The sequence below is a fragment of the Hypanus sabinus genome, chromosome 9 (assembly GCF_030144855.1).
Source record: "Hypanus sabinus isolate sHypSab1 chromosome 9, sHypSab1.hap1, whole genome shotgun sequence".
NCBI classification, from domain to species: Eukaryota; Metazoa; Chordata; class Chondrichthyes; order Myliobatiformes; family Dasyatidae; genus Hypanus; species Hypanus sabinus.
In genome coordinates this window covers 30,211,678-30,232,381 of record NC_082714.1, presented here as the reverse complement: position 1 = coordinate 30,232,381, position 20,704 = coordinate 30,211,678, and the positions used below count along the sequence as shown (strand labels likewise).

The 20,704-nt window shown below is 37.1% G+C and overlaps 1 protein-coding gene across 2 annotated transcripts in view; it reads right to left on the bottom strand.

Annotated features, from left to right (window-relative positions):
* Positions 1-20,704, bottom strand: part of vps35l (VPS35 endosomal protein sorting factor like) — a 108,490-nt gene that overhangs the window by 54,583 nt on the left and 33,203 nt on the right. For both annotated transcript variants that reach the window (XM_059979409.1, XM_059979410.1), the window contains exons 14-20: positions 12,975-13,097; positions 11,755-11,801; positions 11,535-11,646; positions 10,261-10,377; positions 9,111-9,164; positions 8,939-9,019; positions 6,862-6,924 (exon numbers count right to left, since the gene is read on the bottom strand). In XM_059979409.1, the coding sequence (XP_059835392.1) occupies positions 6,862-6,924; positions 8,939-9,019; positions 9,111-9,164; positions 10,261-10,377; positions 11,535-11,646; positions 11,755-11,801; positions 12,975-13,097 (597 nt within the window). The remainder of the gene's footprint in view (positions 1-6,861; positions 6,925-8,938; positions 9,020-9,110; positions 9,165-10,260; positions 10,378-11,534; positions 11,647-11,754; positions 11,802-12,974; positions 13,098-20,704) is intronic.

Below are 20,704 nucleotides of genomic sequence, written 5' to 3'. Positions count from 1 at the left end.
TCATTGTGTGTACTTAAGGCAGAGATGATAGATTCTACATAAGTCAGGGCATGAAAGGTTACAGGAAGAAGGCATGTGAATGGTGTTGAGATGAGAATGGATCCTCATGATCAAATGGCACAGCAGACTCGATGGGCCCAATGGCCTAATTCCACTCCTATGTCTTATGGTTTAAATGGTCTCAGGTCCAACATGACTTGCAACAGGCAAGATCAAAAATACATCACCCAGCATTCTCAACTTGATTGCTATCGGGAAACCACAACTGGAATTGCGCATGTTGGATTGCGCAAAGAAGGACTTACTTCAAATGACATTCTTATTACTGTGTTAACTTCAACTCTCAGTTTGGCAAAGTAATCAAGCACATGCAATTCATTATTTTGCAGATTCGATAAGTTCCCAAATCCACACAACACTGAATATATTTTAGTAGGGCACAAAAAAAACCTATCTGCCTATATTTAACTGACCTAATAATTCTTGTCTAATGTCCCATTTTGAAGTTTTCTATCATGCAGGAAAATGAAAAAAACATATTCATGATAGTCAGTTCAAATGCAAGCACACTGAATGCACTGAGTTCAATTTCTTAGAATAAAATTTCCATCTTGGATAGAAATGGCACTTCTGACCAGCATGAACCTGCATTAGTTCTCAAATAAAATTGTAGTTCAAATCTCACTTTAAATTCATTAACACAGTCATGAACCTAAAGGCCTGGAATTTGAAAGATGATAAGAAAATCATGCAAGCCTAATGCTACGGTTATACAACAGAGCAGAGCAATCTTGGGATGACTGTGCATGTAAACATGAAATTTCGTCACAAACCCATCACTTGGAAATGGGCTGAGCTTAACACTGGAAATTCATCTAGGAGAGGGAACTTTGACCAAATGCCCCCACTTGCAGTACAATCTGACTGGAGGATTCAACACCTGGTCCAAGGAGATACAAGGAGAATTTTCACTTTGATTTGAATGGAAAGGATGATTGTGGGGCTTTCAGATAAAAGGTTTGGTCATTTAAAAATCCTACTAGAAAGGTTATTAGTTACCAAACAAACCTTTTAATCATTAAGATATTTTATTCATCATGTTTTGAAAATTGAAAATTATAAAAAAGCATTTTAAGGTAATTTAGATTTTAATACTTATCTACAAGTTCTTCAAAATTTTTATTTTTATGTTTTACATGTCCTTGAATCTCTGATAAATATTTATACTTGTTTTGTAAAAGGTTTAGGAAGTTGACAGTTCCATCAAAGTCTGGCGGGTGTTGTTTTGCAGACTGTCAAGTTTTTCCTTAATTATCCTCATGATACTCCTGATGATGCAGAAGGGTATTTCAACATTCAAAGCTACAACCAAGGCAAATTTCCCCAGTGTTTTTTGCAGGTTCCAGGAGGAACCTACAAATTTATATATTTTTCTTTTTAATCAGGAATATCAGATCGCAAATTCATCCCCCACTATCAGAAATGGGCAGCATAAAACTTGTTTTTCACCTTTCCCTTCTAAACATAGTTAAGTTAAAACCTGATGTCATTTTATTAATACTTTAAAATTAATTCAGTACATAAGAAATTAAATGCCTCATCAACTAAGCAGATTTTAAACATCAGTGATACAACTAGAAAGTTAAAGCAACCTTGCATTTATCACTATTAAATAAATAATTTTCTTTTAAAATTTTACTACTTTCAGAGCCAGTGCATTCTAGCCTGTGCACTTACGTTAATTTATTTTGAAGAGCCCCTGAAATATAGGAATTAATTATAATGCCATATTTGTTCTTTCAGTTCATGGTCAGTATTATTTTTGTAGACAGAACTAAAATCCAAAAGGACAGTTGATTACGTCAGCTTTAAAAAACTGAGGGAATTTGATTTTGCCTGAATCTAATTTGTACTTGAGATTCTGGATCTTTTATGTTAAATCTTATACACAGGAAAGTTGCATAAACTTTTAATTAATTTGATGCTGTTGTGCTGCACATCGCACAGAACCACTTCAAGAAAATTTTGTACAACCCAGCTGCTGGGCAAAGAGTTTCCGGCAATAAGTTATAGCAAACTTCAAAAGTCATTCTGGAAATTGTTTTTATATTTTGAACAATGCATAAAAAAAATAAAAAAAAACTCACTGGGCTATATCTCACAATGGATAGGGTTCAAGAACAAATAAACAAACACATCTGACACAGTCTTAATGAAATGTACTTAAAATAAAAATAACATTATAATGGATCTGCAAGCAACACTTAAAGACTCTAACTGCTAACTGCAAAGTTTTCATTTCGTTAAATTGTGCTGTCAATACAAGTGCAAGATTATAATTCTGTTCTCCATTTGATTATACCTTTAAATCTTGGCGTCTCCCTTCAAGTATATGATTGAATGTATGTTGTTTGAGTAATGCCTTGAAAATGCCAGTAACCACCCAAAACTGCCAACGTCAAGACCAAATTAATCCCTCAACCAAATAAAAATTCCATGTCTGAAAGGCACACACTACGTCTATAGCAGTTCAAGTGCAGCTAAAAATGTCATCCACAATTTTGTTAGAACTGAACTTAATGTTTCCTTTCCATTCTCAGCTGACCTTCTTTAGCCCATTCTCTCTCTGCCTCCATGTATACAAGGTCATTAAAAATCCTGCGGCACGTTCACCTTGTGTCAAGTCTCAAACTAACCCTTCAGATCGCTGAATTAAATTGGTCCTGGTTCAAAAATTGACACCTTTGGAATTGCACATTTGTACAGGTGGCAGGCATAGGGCACTGATGCAAAATGCCACCGATGAATGCTGAAGGTGAGAAGAGCTCCGTGAAGCTTTGCTCTATGATCTAGTAGTTAATGCAAATACACAACGAAGATAACCCAAGGTCAGAGGAAACATTTGCATAGACTTGCACTGTGAAGAAATTAGATAAAGCTGAATAACTATAAAACCAATTGTACTATTACAGCATCTGAATATTAAAAATAGCCGAAAAGAACACTGGAATTGAATCATCAATGCTAACATTGAATATGGCATGTAAACAATGTTTAGAATTAATTTGTAAACAATGTAAAAAAAACTCAAATCATCAAATAATTCTGTCAAATTTAAAAAGTGAACACACTTGTATATTAAGAGCAACCCAGCTTGATAACATAAATATTACAAATTAAAAAATGAATTTGCAAAAGCAATTTATAAAGCCTTTTTTTTTACATTTTACAAACTACTGATACCGGTAGTTCTGAATTTTTAATCAATTCTTGCATTCAAAATGAGAGGGAAGCTTAAAGAGCGTCTGAAGGGTAACTTCCCCCCCCCCCCCCCCCCCATACAGAGTAACTGTTTTCAAGAATGGGCTCACGGGGTGGTGGAGGGAGGCAGGAATGTCAGAAATATTTAAGAAGCATTTGAATGAGCAAAACATAGAGGGTCACTGACCTAATGCAGGTGTGGGACTAATAAAGAGGTGCAAGATGGTCAGCATAGATGTGATGGACTGAACAGCTGGCTTCTATGCTGTACAACTCTGACTTGTATCTAAGCTACTAATGAACTGAATTGAATGATTTTAATACTTCATTCTTCCCCAGTCCTGTAACATTGATGAAGCCCACTGAACCATGTCAATGACATACAAATTATAAAATCAGGACAAACTTCTGATTTAGATCTGAACCAATATGGATAACTTCAATCACCACTACACTGAAATAATTATACAACTTACAGATTAATTTTCAAGAACTCTTTGTAACTCATGCTCTCAGTATTATTTTTGTTTACACAATGTCTTTTTTTGCACTTTAGCTGCCTGTCGGTCTTTGTTTATGTATTTTTTTTGTAAAATTCCACAGTATTTCCTTTCACCTGCTTTTAAATGCTTGCCAGAGAATTAATCTCACAGTAATATACGGTAACATACACACTTGGATAAAATTTACTCTGAACTTTGAAATTACAGAGAGTATTCCCAATTTGTTTTCAAGTTCAGTTTTAGTTCAAATATGAGATTGGCTGCAGTACTCAAAATCAGTCAACGCCAGCCAATATAAATCTAGCACTGAAGTTACAAAACTTCAGTTGCTTTACATCTGGACCATCCTGGCCAAACTCCCAACTAAGAAGAGCTTCCAGGATGAAGGATATCAACTTAGAGTTCATGCACAAAAAATAAAAAAATTTGTTATTTAAAAAATTGTGACAAAGTAATAGTATAATATAATATTTAAACACCTTCTTAAATGGGAGGTCAATCTTTCTGTTGTCCTTATTTTATCAAAATATACATATACACTTCCATAAAGAAAACTTAGGGTTGTTATAGAAAATAACATCTTCCATTTTCTGATTAATAAGACCATAATATATAGGAGCAGGATTAGGTCATTCGGCCTATCAAGTCTGCTCCATCATTTCGTCATGGCTGATCCAATTTTCGTCTCAGCCCTAATCTCCTGCCTTCTCCCCATATCCCTTCATGCCCTGACCACTCTATCTGTCAACCTCTGCCTTAAGTATACATAAAGACTAGGCCTTCACAGCTGCATGTGGCAAAGAAATCCACAGATTACAACAGAAGGCAGTTAAAAAAAGTCATTAAGTAAAGATGGAATATGAAAGTAAGCTAGCCAATAATATTACAGAGGATACCAAAAGTTTCTTCAGAAACATAAAGTGTAGAAGAAGTGAGAGTGGATATCAGAACACTGATAAACAATGTTGGAGAGGTAGTAATGGGGGGGGGGGGGGCAAGGAAAAGGCAGAAGTACTGAATAAGTATTTTACATCAGTCTTCTCTGTGGGAGACACTAGCAGTATGGTCATGAAGTGTGTGAAGTTACCATAACTAGAGAGAAGTTTCTTGAGAAACTGAAAGGTCTGCAGGTAGCTACATCACCTGGACCAGGTGCTATATACCTCAGGGTACTTAAAGATGTGGCTGAAGACATTGTGGAGGCATTAGTAATGATCTTTCTAGAATAACTAGATTCTGGAATGGTTCTGCAAAACTGGAAAATTGCAAATGTCACTCCACTCTTCAAGAAGCGAAAGAGTCAGAAGAAAGGAAACTATAGGCCAATTAGTCTGACCTCAGTGGTTGGAAATATGTTAGAGTCAAGTATTAAGGATGAGGTCACAGAGTACGTGGAAGCACTTGATAAAATAAGCAGTAATCCGCATGGTTTCCTCGAGGGAAAATCTTGCCTGACAAATCTGTTGGAATTGAAGAAACAACAAGCAAGATTGACAAAGGAGAATCTGTTGATGTTGTGCACTTGGATTTTCAGAACACCTTTGACAAGGTGCCACACATGAGGTTGCTTACAAGCTACGAGCCTATGGTGTTACAGTAAGTATTCCAGCATGGATAAAGCAGTGTCTGATTGGCAGGAGGCAAAGAGTAGGAATAGACTAGTGGTGGTCCACAAGGGTCTGTGTTGGGGCCGATTCTTTTTACATAATATGTCAATGATTAGGATGATGGAATTGATGGCTTTGTTGCAAAGTTTGCAGACAATATGAAGACAGATGGAGGGGCAAGTCATTTTGAGGAAGTAAATAGGATACAGAAGGACTTAGGAGAATGGGCAAAAATATGACAGAATATAGAGTTGGGAAGTGTATGGTCAATGTCTTTGGTAGAAGAAATGAAAGGGCTGACTATTTCGAAATTGAGAGAAAATACAAAAAACTGAGGTGCAAAGGGGCTTTGGAGTCCTTGTGCAGGATTCCCTAAAGGGTAACTTGCAGATTGGGTCTGTGGTGAGGAAGGCAAATGCAATGTTAGCATTAATTTCAAGAGGACTAGAATATAAAAGCAAGGATGTCACGCTGAAACATTATAAAGCACCAGTGAGGTCTCATTTGGAGTATTGTGAGCAGGTCTGGGCCCCTTAGAAATGATGTGCCAAAACTGGAAAAGGTTCAAGGGAGGTTCAAAAAAATGATTCCAGGATTGACTGGCTTATCATATGAAGAGTGTTTAATGACTCTGGGCCTGTATTCACTAGATTTCAGAAAAAAAATGACCTCATTGAAACCTATCAAATTGTGAAAGGCCTTGACAGAGTGGATGTGAAAAGAACCTTTCCTAAGGTGATAGAGTCTAAGACTTAGAATAGAGGGACGTCCTTTTCGAACGGAGATGAGAAGAATTTCTTTAGCCAGAGAGTGGTGCATCTGTGTAATTTTTTGCCACAGGCAGCTGTGGAGGCCACGTCTTTATGTATATTTAAGGCAGAGGTTGATAGATTCTTGATTGGTCAGGTCATGTGATGGAATTACCTTATAAGGATCAATTCAAAGCAAAACCTTTTTCAAACAGGCTAATCTAAAATCTAAGGATATGCCAAAAACAGAAGTAGAGAAGCAGGTCCAGAGGGTTGTGATTTATTCGTTAAGAGATGGGATTAAATTTGAAGTATGGAACCAAGCATGGCTGGTGATGCTTGGATAATGCTGAATGATAAACCTGCCTTCTACTCATTTATATAACAACTCTGAGTCTCGGTTGTGTCGAGAGTATCAAGCAGCCCACATTTTCAAGCAGAATCACTTTCACATGTTATTAACAAGAGAAGTGCTCGATATGGAATTATGATCAGTGTGCAAAGAGTGCAGAAGCATTGGGTACCCATTGCTCAATTAACTCTTTGACAGGAAACATACAATTAGAATACACTGGGAGCCCAAAATAGGATCCCAAGCTAGTGTTCACAAAGCATTTCAGCTTACATCATTTGATCGATAGTTTTTAATAACGTACACTTTAGAAATAAACATGGTTATTGTTCCTGTACGATGACTAACATTGAGACAGAAAGCAAATTACAAGATTTCCATTCACTTACCATTGAAAATAAGACTGCAAAATCATGGAATTGATCTAGTATTTTTGTTATAATTGATTGAAGCTGAAAGATAAAAGAAAGATGTCAGCCAACAGCAGACATACAAGGAAAAATCATACCAGACATACTACAAAATGTTTTTAACAGTTTAGTCTTTTCTCATTACAAATTTCAGTGATATTGAGCCCAGATACTAGTTGTTTAAAAATTCACAGACTGAACTGGGTGAACTGAAACATTAGAGAGTGAAAATGGGGGAAGACGGTATGAACTAAGCCTTTGTAGTGGGTGCATAAAACAGACAGTTGGGACCACAGCACAGTTTTTGAAAAAACCACGTGGGAATTTTCAGATTAATCAGGTGGGAATAAAACAATTTTTGTTGCAGAGTTAGAATCTGGAATGCAAATATTAAAATCTTACAACATATTGTGGAAATGCAGGAAACTAAAAAATAGCTTGAAAGCTATTACTAAGATGTCACCAATCTCTTATGCTCATAAGGAGAGGCTCACACATGTTTTTGAATTATAGCACACATCTGATTTGGTATTATCAAACACCAAAATAGGGCACTATGGACATCTGAACTCTTATAAAGTATACTCATAACAAATTATACATTAATTTTTTTTAACAAACCTGGAAATTTAAAAACAAAAATTTAAAATGCTGGAAGCACTCAACAGGTCAAGCAGCATCCCTGAAAAGAGAAACATTGATGCTGCCCGACCTGCTGAGCGTTTTCAGCAACTTCCATTTAACTTGCTTTTTCATTTATCTTAAGCAGTTGTAAATTTGCACATCATTTCATAAGTAATAGCAGTGCTCGAAGGTTACAATTATATTTTACATTGGCCATTTCTACTGCAAATGTGGGTGTAGGAATTTATAAAGTGAAATTTACAGCAAATAATGTTTTTCAATCTACGAGCACATTCAAACATAAATGGCCTTCATTATAAATAGCAAAATCATTATTGTAATACCACATTTTAGTTGGAATGGTATTTTTTTTTCCACCGTTACCAGAACTTACTAACTGAATGTCTGAGTCACCAATACTTCAAATGGTATCAGTTTGATCATTAGCAGTTCCCAGGTTTGGTCCCCAGTGCAAAAAATTAACTGATTAGGATGATATTTTGGAGAGAAATATAATCAATTCCAGCTCACATGTTTTGCAAAAGAGGAAAGAGAAATCTTACAGAATAAGATTACCAGAACTATTTATGTTTTATATTCATATACTTCCTGTATCTAATAAAGTGGCCACTGAGTGTATGTTCGTGGCCTTCTGCTTCTGTAGCCGATTCAAGATTCAAGATGTTATACATTCAGAGTTACTCTTCTGCACACCACTATATTAACACATGGTTATTTGAGTCACTGTTGCCTTCATGGCAGCTTGAACCAGTCTGGCCATTCTCCTCTGACTTCTATCATTAACAAGAGCCCGCGAATGGCCGCTCACGGAATTTTTTGTTTGCACTACTATTTGTTAACTCTAAAGACAGTTGTGTGCGACTGAGAAACTCAAACCACCCCACCTGGCACCAACAATCATTCTGCAGTCAAAGTCACTTTAATCACATATCTTCTGCAGTCTGATGTTTGGTCAGAACAACAACTCAATCTCTTGAGCTGTCTGCATGCTTTTATACATTGAGTTGCTGTCACATGATTGGCTGATTTATTTTCATTAACAAGCGGGTGTACAAATATGCCTAATAAAGTGGCCATTGAATGCATCTTACAGTTGAGCTTTGCACAATGTTGCAGGCTTCCTGGTGAAATATGCTTTGTAGACAGCACTAGAATAAAAGTCTTCAAAATCGACTGCAACTTTGAATAAAAGTTTGGATGTGGCCAAGATTTCCATAAAAAGTTCACCTAGGTTCAGTAGAGTTTTATCATACCTCAAATGTGATTTCACCCTGTATTTTTACAAACAAGTGTTATGACATAAGAAAAAGGATAAAAATTATAGGATAACATAATAAAACAGTATTTTATAAATTAAATAAAAACTGATCTGTTCTTTTGCCGGTATTTTTCAAATTTCTTTCCTCGTTACCTGTGGATATGCATCTTCAAAAGCTCGGTCTGGAGTTAAATGTTTAATGACATCTGTTAACACAGTATTGACTTCATGTCTCTGTCAAATTAGAGATCTTTGTGTTAGTATTATTGCAGATAAAATATTGGCTTGAAAACATCAATTGCCTAATACCTGAAATCCTACTTACTGTGAAGTGCTTGCATATGTAATCTATCCAAACCTCAGCACAATTAATATAATCCTAAAAAAACCAAAAATAATATTAATTTCAAAACTTAAAAGAAAGTTCCAGTACTTCCAAAGGTGCTTTTTCTAGTATTGGGAGGTTCATTCAGGCTTACAAAGACTATTTTAATTTTGAACACCATGAAGAAAATTCACAGTATTAAGATTTCAGCTTGTTATTTAGACTTAAATGTGCACCACACGTATTGGCTATTTTATTAAAATAAGCTACATAACTATTCAAATTTTAAGCAAAATATCAGGTCAAAGTTACAACCAATAGACAGTAAGATGGTCTGAATATTTTACAATCAGAAATTACTAAGAATATTTAAAGCAGAAGAGGCCATTCAACTCAAAAGGTATTATGCTCAAGTTTATAATCACTTAAATGCATCGATCAAACCTTTATCCATTTCATCCTCATGTTTAGAATGTCCCCTTAAATGCGTCTGTTAGGTACCTCAATCACACATTGTAAGAAGCATCATCTTCTCATCATTCTCAGGAGGAATTAATGCAACTAACTCTTACTCTATTTGTTCCCATTGCCATCTGACCTTCTGTAATGATGGCCTTTTGCCCCATCATGAAAAAAGGGCACCTCCACCTTTTCCACCTTGTCCAAGAGTTCAGGTGTAGCACTAAAATAAAATGAGTCAACCTTTTCCCACCAAAATGAGCGATCTGTCGCTGCGTTCTGACAAATTAACTCCCTACCAGCTTTCTTTTATGAGGTGTGAAGAAGCTTGAGAAATTCTAGATAGTATTGATTTTGAATCCCACTTCGCTGTGTGCATACAATCAATAGTGTGGTTAGTGCTGATTACATCAGAAGCCATCGCGATAAGCACAGGCAGCACTAACTGTTATGCTTCTTGCACTGTAATTAGTGCAGCACATCTTTTAGGACTTCTCAAATGAGCTTCTGTTATTTCAATAAAACCTATTTTCTAATAATTATAGACTACCTTTACAAAATATGCTACCTATTTATGCTGATCCAATTCATTAATATTTCGTTCGTAACTACATGTAATAGGAGGCTCACATGTCTTTGGTTCAGAAATGGGTTTCCTTTCTCTAAAGGACACCCTGAATGGACCACTCACCTGGGGATTCTTCAGTCTGGTAATAACTTTCCATGCCACATTAAGGATATGTAGCTTGTCATTCTCAGGGGGATCAGCCAATGCCAAGTTCAACCCCAGGGATTGGAAAAGAAGATGCTGCAATACAAAAGAAATCAAAAACAAGATCATAGTAAATTAACCTCAACTGCCTTCAAGCAATATCGACACACAAAGCTTATGACTACAAGTGCAATACCAACGTATGCAATTATATGGTAGCTATCACAGTCTTGTAGTCTAAAAGTACCTTCCAGCCACCAGAAAATACTTGATGAGAAGTCACTGATATAACATAAGAAATGTCCATTGATGTCCCACAATCAATGATGGACAATGATCGGAAAGACTATTCTTCTCATTGGTCAAGTAATAAAGCTATCCTATTACACACTTAGAAATATACTGCCTCAAGATGTCATATATCCACCTGTCCTCAGCTTACACTCTCTCAGAAAGAGGTCTTGTCCAACACTGCATCTCCCTCAGGCTGAATCTTAGGCTCTGGAACTTGATTCTGAAATTTTATCTTCAGAAGTCCATGTTGCCCAGAAACCACAATTAACACAACTATAAATCACAAATCAAAACGTATACTTCATTAATGCCAGCAACCTCACTACACAGTTCACATGCCAACATTTTAATTTCTGCGTCTTCTAAGAACGCTCAAACTGAGGATTAAAATTATTACTGACCTCTCCAATAAATGGGAGGTCGGTTATCTTTTAAACAGATAAATTATAATACTAATAATCTAATACCAAAACCAAATTAAATAATGTTATATTTGTTGTACTTTCTAAGGAAAAATGATTGTAATCATATTCCAAACAAGCTGGCCGGTGATGTCTCTTCCAGTGGTAACAACCATCATATTACCTAACCAACAGAACGCCTTTAAATTTAGTTTACTTTCAAACAGACGTACTGTAGATTGAAATTCCATTCACTGAAAAGAATAGCTTGCTACATATGTAACATATTATTTTGAGAAATACCTCAAATAGTTTTATGAAAATTATCTTCACAGTATAATTATTATTGTCAGGTGCAACATAGCAAGCAATGAAACTAATACCAATGCAATCTGCTTTTTTGATTTTTCTGAAGAATGCAGTCTCGGCACCGGAAAATTTCCCAACTCTGTTTCAAATAGTGCCAAAATACATAGATTAATAGCTCAAAGCTCTATTATAAACGGGGGAAATCTGCAAGAAAGAGTTGCTGATTTTCCATGTTGCATACTTCCTTACCTTGGGAAACCCAGATTCTTCACAACCTTTTATCATGCCAATGAAATCCAGAGATCTTGTTGCAATGAATTCCGGTCTAAATGCTGACATTACTGAGTTCAACAGCAGGGCGCTATTAGAAATTATTGAACAAAAGGTCAAATTCATGAGGAAAGGACAGCCATGGTTCGGTCTATCAAAATAAAACACTACATGCACAGAAACGTTCGGGGTTACTTACTTATTTCCAAGTTTCTTGCACCTGTCCATCATTTCTGTAAGTAAGGCCTGTAAACAGTCATAATATTTTTTTATTCTCCAAGCAGCTAATCTTTGAAGTATAAATTTAACAACATTTCAGTATTATTTTAATCTTTCTAGTTCAAAATCATTACATTATCCACTACCTTACATAACTTTTTAAAACAATATATTTTAAGGTTATAAAAAGATGCATTAAACGTATTAACTATATTGTTCAATTGAACAATCAGGAAATTAAGATACCAGGCAAATTTATCTACTGAGCATAACTTGTGCATGCTAAAAACTTTATTGGAGGATACAACTGAAAAAGAGAAATAAAATACAATTATAGACTAATTAGCTTAACATCAGTTATGGAACATCTACTTAGCAAAGGATCTGGTGTCTGAAAGTACAAAGAGCAGTTTGCCTGGGTTTCAGAGAGGTTCTGTTTGAACATCCTAAATGAATTCTTTGATTTGTAAGAAATAGTAGCAAGAAAAATACAGAAAGACAATACATGAAACTTTTAATACAATACTACAGAGTGAACTAAAGACTGGAGTCAAATTATGTGGGTTCGAAAACAAAATGTAGAATTGAAAACAAGGTTGATGTGAACAAGTTCGGAAGTTGAAAATCACAGAATTCAGTATTGTGATCGCTGCCGCCCATAATTATCATGATTGATTTGGTCCCAGGAATCAGAAGATCACTTTTGAAAAATTTCAGCTGGCTTCAAAGCTGGGTGCAATAAATAAATCAGGAAGTGCATGTGGCAGAACACATGACGACATTAATAAACTTGGTAAAATGACAAGTACTGCATTCGGTATAAGGAACAAGGAGAAGCAAAGAGCTTAGATAAAGAACAGTTATAAGAAACTGCAGATACTGGAACAAAAATAAACTTCTTGAAGAACTCAGGAGGTCACACAGCACATGGGAAGACAAAAGCATGTAATCCTACATTAGGACCTGGGGAGGAGGGCAGTGGGATGGAGAAGAGGAAAGATGGCCAAGTTATGGCAGTGTGCACATAGACAAATGTTTAATCACAGAAGGGAAAAGAAAGAATCCCATGTTTCTAGTTTTTGCAGTGTCAATTACAACATGATTTGAAATTATATAAAAAAAACAAGACATTCAATAAACTTTTAAAACAGAAATGCTAAGTATGATTTATTGTGAAAAGTAAAGAAAATTATAATGAACCTCAGGTGCTTTGTATGCAATGCACTGAAGAATCCAGTCTATAGCAGGAGAATACAACGTAAGGTAAATTGGAATCTCTACCCGCTGCACAGCCAACTGGTTCTGAACTGTTTCACCATGGATCTGCATGAATAAAACGATAGTTACCAAGGAATTATATTGTTGCTGCCATAAAATTAACAAAAGTATTCAGTATATGGGAAGAGTGTATTTATTATTAACCTGATTTTTCTAAGAGACATACATGAACACCCAGAACATGCCAATACACTTGCTGATTATCCGCTTGTTGTATTCATTATGATGGCCCTTTATCAATCTCAATCAATCCATTTCAAACCAGTGCAATGAAATACTGAATGCCTGATGTAAAACTATCAACTATAATACACACAATCTAAAGTCATTCAGAGAACAGATTCTACGACCAGTGTCATTTCAACAAAGGGAATATTAATTTTGTTACACCAATAAGGTAGCAGATAGGAGGTAGTAGATAGAGAAATTTTGGGGAAAAAAACAACTGGATTGGTTTGAAATAGCCAAGAATGTGGACCAATGACTAGTTCCAAACACTTTGAACCAGACTTGACAATGGAGCAGAAATCTAAAGAAATACAGGAATCCCAAGGACCCAAGCAGAATGACAGTATCACTCTGGATGGTAAATCCTAGATGATCTAAAACTAGAAGACAAAGGTTTATGATGAGAAAGGAATAAATTAGGGGAGATCTAAAGGGCAAGTATTTCCACACAGAGAATGGAAATGAGATACCAGAGGAACTGGTACAGGCAGATATAGTTACAATGTTTCAAAATGTAGTCAACGTAGTTAAAATGCATTTAACAATGGGACTGGAACCCCCAATATATCCCTAAATCTTCAGGTGGCTGCAGGTACAATAGCAAAGCAATTGTTCTGGACTACTTAATAAGCCCATGCACAGACATTGGAAACCCACCACAGAAATCAAGGAATTAAATTCAGTTATGAAATAAAAACCAAAAATAAAAAGCTACACCACTAAATGTGGCCATACAACTACTGAACCAATTCAATGGCTTTTAGGGATGGATATCTCCCATAGTATTTCAGATTCACATGTGACAGCAGCTGCACAGCATATGGTTCACTCTTAACCCCTGAAACAATTCCCTGGCTTGAAGGCAATTTGAGGAAGGCACTGCCATTGATGCCCTCGAGACTGCTAATAATATACATCTCTCCCAGAGTAATTGCATGAAAATAAAGGAGCTGCCGCATGCAAAGTCTCAAATTAAGGCCACCAATGTAGTACACTTGTAACTTTGCCCAAGGTCGTATAGCAACACACAATCTCCAAAACCAAATCATCAGGTAGGGAAAAACAGGGAATATTCTACTGTTCCAGAGCTACAGAAAATTATAGAGCCAGAATCATTGAACTACAAACAAAACTATTCTACAGTTTCATATAAATGATCTTCTATTCAAGAAAGTCCCATCCACTCATAAGGAACTGAGGGGGTAAATACAGCCAGTATAAACTTTGTGTCGACTATTCTTTTATCATAACTAATCCAATCTATTAAATTCAATGTCTAGCCAGCAAGCTCAGAAACCAATGTCTGTCACTAATCACTTAAGCAATCAACACAAAACACAGTACAACCTGTTGCTATGTCTACCCAAACTGATTGTGGTACTCATACTCCTAATCAGCTGATATGTCTTAATCTATCTCCAGACAGGCACCCCTTTCCTCCCATAGCTCTGCTTTCAAACTAAACCTGTCACTCTCCACCCACACCACCCCAGTTCTGAGGGCAGATAACTGACCTAAAAGTTGGACTAGTTCCTCTTTCCACAGATCCTGCTTGGCCTTGAGGTTTTGTTTCAGATTCCACCATTTTTTAGTTTTCACTTTATCCTAACTATCTATGCAACAATTTATGCTCCTACCACTCCTTTCCTGTATAAAACTTATTCACTTTTTCAGTACTTTAATCCTCTTCTCCGTGGATTGTCACCTTGTCATGGTTGGGAAGCTTGTGTGATCCTGGGATCCCGAGAGTGATGCCGTCTGGAGCTATGCTCCTGGTAGGGTCACCCATGGCAGTAAGGTCGAGGGTGAGGTCCCTGACAAAGAACAAGCTAACCGAGACCTCAATAGTGGAACAGGCGGACAAAGCTACTTCAAACTCAATGGCTGTGAAGGCGGATGAAGGCTGCAACAAATCCATCAGCTCCAATCATTGTGGTTTCCATGCCATTGGAATCAGTAGGTTGATTTGTGAAGTATAGTGTGCTTCTTGGAGTGCAACATCAAGTACACGTTAAACAAATACACGCACAGGCGTCTTCGCTCTGTGATAGATCAACGGAACAAAGACCATCATCCTCAACCTCAAGTGATAGCCACGACTTTAATCCTATGCATATGTAGCACCTGGATAGAGAATGTTTCCCAGCAAATTCCTTAATAGATTGTCAGTGACTATTATTTTTATGGGACAATGCAATGACTTTGCAACGTCTATCCAGTAAAAGCCTTTCACAATTTTTAAATTATCCCTTTTGAATAAAGGAACAGATCAGCAAAGACCTATATCCCTCAAGCTTTGTCTATACATGTCCATCTAAATACCACTTAAATATGTTTTATGATATCTCTATCAACTCCCTTGGCAGCATATTCCAGATACCTACCAGTCAAAAATTCTTCATAATCTCCTAAAACACTCACTCTCTCATCATAAACCTATACCTTCTTGTATTAGACATTTTCACTATTGGGAAAAAGACTCCAATTACTGTATCTAACCTCTCTATGACTCACATAATTTTATATACTGGGAAGTAGCACTCTATTCAATCCTTCCTTCATCTTTGCACTTTTAAGAATTCTTTTTTCTTCATAACATGGAAACCTGAATTGTGAAAAGTGTTTTAAGATTCGAGATAAACGTTTATCTCTGCTTGTCAATTCTATCTAGAAATGAGCTCAGGGACATTATTGGCTTTTAAAAACACTGCTTAAAATGAATTACTATTCAAACTTCAAAGCTCAAAGTAAATTTATTATCAAAGTATATATGCATCACCATACACAATCCTAAAATTCGTTTTCTCACAGGCATGCTCAGTAAATCCAAGTTACATTATAGAATCAACGAAAGGTTGCACCCAAAAGGACAGACAAACAATGTGCAAAAGACAACAAACTGCAAATACAAAAGAAGATAAACAACAAATAAATAAGCTATAAATATCTAGAAAATGATATGAGGAGTCCTTGAAAGTGAGTCCATAAGTTGAGGGACCAGTTCAGTGAAGGGGCAAGTGAAGTTGAGCAAAGTTGAGTGAAGGTATTCTCATTGATTCAAGAGCCTGATGGTTGAGAGGTATTAACTGTTACTGAACCTGATTGTGTGGGTCCTGAGACTCTTGTACCTTCTTCCTAATTGCAGCAATGAGAAAAGAGCATTTCCTGGGCGGTAGGGGTCCCTGATGATGATTGTTGCTTTCCTGTGACAGCGCTCTTTGTAGATGTGTTCAATGGTGGGGAGGGCTTTATCTGTATGGACCAGGCCATATCTACTACTTTATGTATGATTTTCCAAACAAAGGCATTGGTGATTCCATACCAGACCGTGATGCAACCAGTCAATATAATCTCCACCACACATCTAAGGAAGTATGTCCAGGAATTAGATGTCATGCCGAATCTTTGCAAACTTCTAATGAAGTAGAGGTGTTGCTGTGCTTTCTTTGTAATTATACGTATGTGCTGGGCCCAGGACAGATCCCTTGATGAGGACAGGCTCATGGATCTCCGGTTTCCTCCTCCTGAAGTCATTGCTGACATTGAGTGAGAAATTGTTGTTGTGGCACCACTCAGCACATTTCCAGTCTCTCTTCTATAAGCTGAATCGTCACCACCTTTGATTTGGCCTAGGACAGTGGTGTCATCAGCAAACTTAAATATAGCACTGGAGCTGTGCTTTGCCTCACAGTCATAAGCGTAAAGTGAGTAGAGCAGGGGGCTAAGCACACAGCCTTGTGGTGCACCTGTGCTTATGGAGACTGTGGAGATGTTATTGCCAATCTGAACCAACTGGAGTCTGCAAGTGAGAAAAAAATCGAGATTTAAACGCACAATGAGATATTGAGGGAGCTCATTGATTATTTTCGAGGGGCTGATAGGACTGAATGCCGAGCTATAGTTGATAAAGAGCATCCTCATGTATGCATCTTTGCAGACCAAGTGTTCCAGGGTTGAGTGAAGAGCCAATGAGATGGCATCTGCTGTGGACCTGTTAGACCAGATCCAAGACAATTCTCAGGCAAAAGTTGATATAATTCATCACCAACCTCTCAAAACTCTTCTTGGGCACCAGTATAATTGAAGCCGGCTTGAAGCAGATTAGTACCTCAGACTCCCCAAACGAGAGGTTAAAGATATCGGTGAACATACCAGCCAGTTGATCAGCACTAGTCTTTAGTACTCGGCCAGGTACCCCATCTGGGCTGGATGAGTGAGTTCCCTCTCCTGAAGGACGCTCTCATGCCTACCTCAGAAACCTGACAGCATGCTTATCTATATCTGGATACCTCTTGCTTTCCCAATTATTTAACTTATTAGCTTTCCCAAAAAATATGACATTTTTCTTACCCTGATGTACTTTCATATTCTGTATTAAAATTAATTCAAATAATTGCCCATTTTGCAAGTTTTTTAACATATTTGAACTGTCTGTCCATTCCAAATTGATATAATCTATAAAATCTTGAAATTGGAAATCAGAAATACAAATCCAAACATTAATGGTACTGCACCACCCTAAAGAAATACATTTTGCACATTTTCAGTTTCACTACAGTTAAACTTTTGCAATTTTCTGACAGAAAATTTCAGATTCCTAAGCTTTTTGCTACTTGCCCCAATTCCAAATGCACCAACGAACTTCTTTAGCCAGAGAATAGTTAACCTGTGGAATTTGTTGCCACAAGCAGCTGTGGAGGCCAACTCATTGGGTATGCTTAAGGCAGAAGTTGATAAATTCTTGATTAATCATGGCATGAAGGAATACGGGGTGAAGGCAAGAGATTGGGGCTGAGAGGGAAATGGATCAGCCATAATGAAGTGGCAGAGTAGGCTTGATGGGCCAAATGGCCTAATTCTTATGGTCTTAAATGTAGTAATTGTGCCATTTCTTTTTACCATCATTAGGAACCATTCCACTTTTTTTTTCTCTTGAACTGGTGTTAAACTGACTAGACCCAAATCACATTTGGTATCCATGAGTCCTCTGGTGTAATTCCATTTACCAGAGATGAACATGGCATAAGGGTATCAAAACTATTTATAACAATGGAGAAAAGGGACAAATAAATGAACTATCAGTCAAGCTTAGGTAGGACACTGCATCTCATCTCACTTCAAGCTATCCTTCTGAATCATGTGTTATATTAGAAACATAGAAAACCTACAGCATAATACAGGCCCTTCGGCCCACACAAAGTTGTACCTAACATATCCCTACCTTAGAAATTACTAGTCTTACCTATAGACTTCTATTTTTCTAAGCTCCACGTATCTATCCAAAAGTCTCTTAAAAGACCCTATCGTATCCGCCTCCACCACCATTGCCGGCAACCCATTCCACACACTCACCACTCTCTGAGTAAAAAACTTAACCCTGACATCTCCTCTGTACCTACTCCCCAGCACCTTAAATCTGTGTCCCTCTTGTGGCAACCATTTCAGCCCTGGGAAAAAGCCTCTGACTATTCACACAATCTATGCCTCTCATCATCTTATATACCTCTATCAGGTCACCTTTCATCCTCAATCGCTTCAAGGAGAAAAGGCTGAGTTCACTTCACCTGTTTTCATAAGGCATTCTCCCCAATCCAGGCAACAGCCTTGTAAATCTCCTCTGCACCCTTTCTATGGCTTCCACATCCTTCATGCAGTGAGGCGACCAGAACTGAGCACAGTACTCCAAGTGGGGTCTGACCAGGATCCTATATAGTTGCAACATTACCTCTCGGCTCCACGATTCCACGATTAATGAAGGCCAATACACCGTATGCCTTCTTAACCACAGAGTCAACCTGCGCAGCACAGAGTCCTCAGAGTTTAGAGAATAGTTAGCTTCCCTCGTTCCCTCGTTCTTTGTTCCTATGCCCTGCCTGCTAGTTTCTAAGAAAATACAGAGGGAAAGTAACGGGACTTCTGTGTAGCAAATTAATAATGCTACCTTAATTTAAATTTAAATTGCTATGCAATTTTACTTTATTTATTTGTCTTTCTTGTACACCTGGTTATACTTACAACAATGATCTTAGTCCTTCGTTCACTCTTTGTCAGAAAGTGTATATTTCCAAACCTCTTCATGTGATGCAGATTTTCCTTAAGCACAAGTTTTGTTCACCATCTTGTTTCACTAATGGCAAGCTTAACTTGTTTTGTATTTCAGCAGAATAAATTTCTCCTGAAGTTACGTTTTAAATTATTCCTCATGCTACGTTCAGTCAAAAAACTTTCTCAAATCCTTTCTCATCCCACTAATTACTTTTTCTTAACTGTTTCAGCACCAGCGTATTTATATCCTCCTGAAACTATTTTAAGTGTTATACTGTGTTTACTAACACAACCACGTCACAAGTAGGTGGTCAAGAAATAATGTGAAACATGTCATTGCCCTAAACAAATGAAAACTCACTGCAGTCAAGCATTTAAATTAAAAAAAGGTCAATGGTGGATTATTCATGGATTCCCAAACACTGCAAGGCTTAGAAGAGAAACTAAACTGGAAATATTCTGGCTACAATCGTGAGTAAAGCAAGGACTAAATCTGGCAGTCTCATGAAAGCTGAAAGAAACAAGAGTGACATTAAGAGACTCCATGATTCATGTTGCAGGAAAGGTGTGAGTAATGCACCATTAATAGAAAATTGAACCGTGACACTACAAACACTCAACCAAAGACCTTCTATTCAACGTGACCATCAATGCAACCTTTTAGGTGCAAATGGGTTTAATCCACAACAACCAGAGTGTGGTGACAACTGCAATTTTTTTCTTTACATAAGATAAATCATAAACTAGCAGATGACGCCATGGTAAAAAGCAGCTTCAAGATTGTTTTCATGTTATTTCCAGTACACTAGTGTAAAGGAGAATGAAATAATTGTTACTCCAGATCCAATGCAGCACAAAAAGGACACAAAACATAAAGAACACAATAATACTTTTAAAAATGCAAAAAATATAAATACATAAATTAGCTTATATATTGTGAAGGGTATAAATAGAGTAAATACAAACAGCCATTTTCTATTGAGGTTGGATGGGACTAGAGGTCATTGGTTAAGAGAGAAAGGTGAAAAGTATAAAGGGAACATGAGAGGAAACTTCTTCACTTAGTGGGTCTTGAGAGAGTGGAATGAGCTGCCAGCGCAAGTGTTGCATGCAAGTTTGATTTCAATGTTTGAGAGAAGTTTGGATAGGTACATGGATTGCAGGGGTATGGAGGGCTATGGTCCCGGTGCAGATCAATGGTAGTAGGCAGCTTAAATGGCTTTGCACTGATTAGATGGGCCAAAGAGCTTGTATCTGTTCTGTACTTTTCTATGACTCTGATATAAATTGGTTTCTAAGGTTGTTATAGCCAGGGGTTGGTAATGGGGACAAGCTCCCACTACCTATTAAATGCTCTCAATGGTATGCGCCTCAAATAG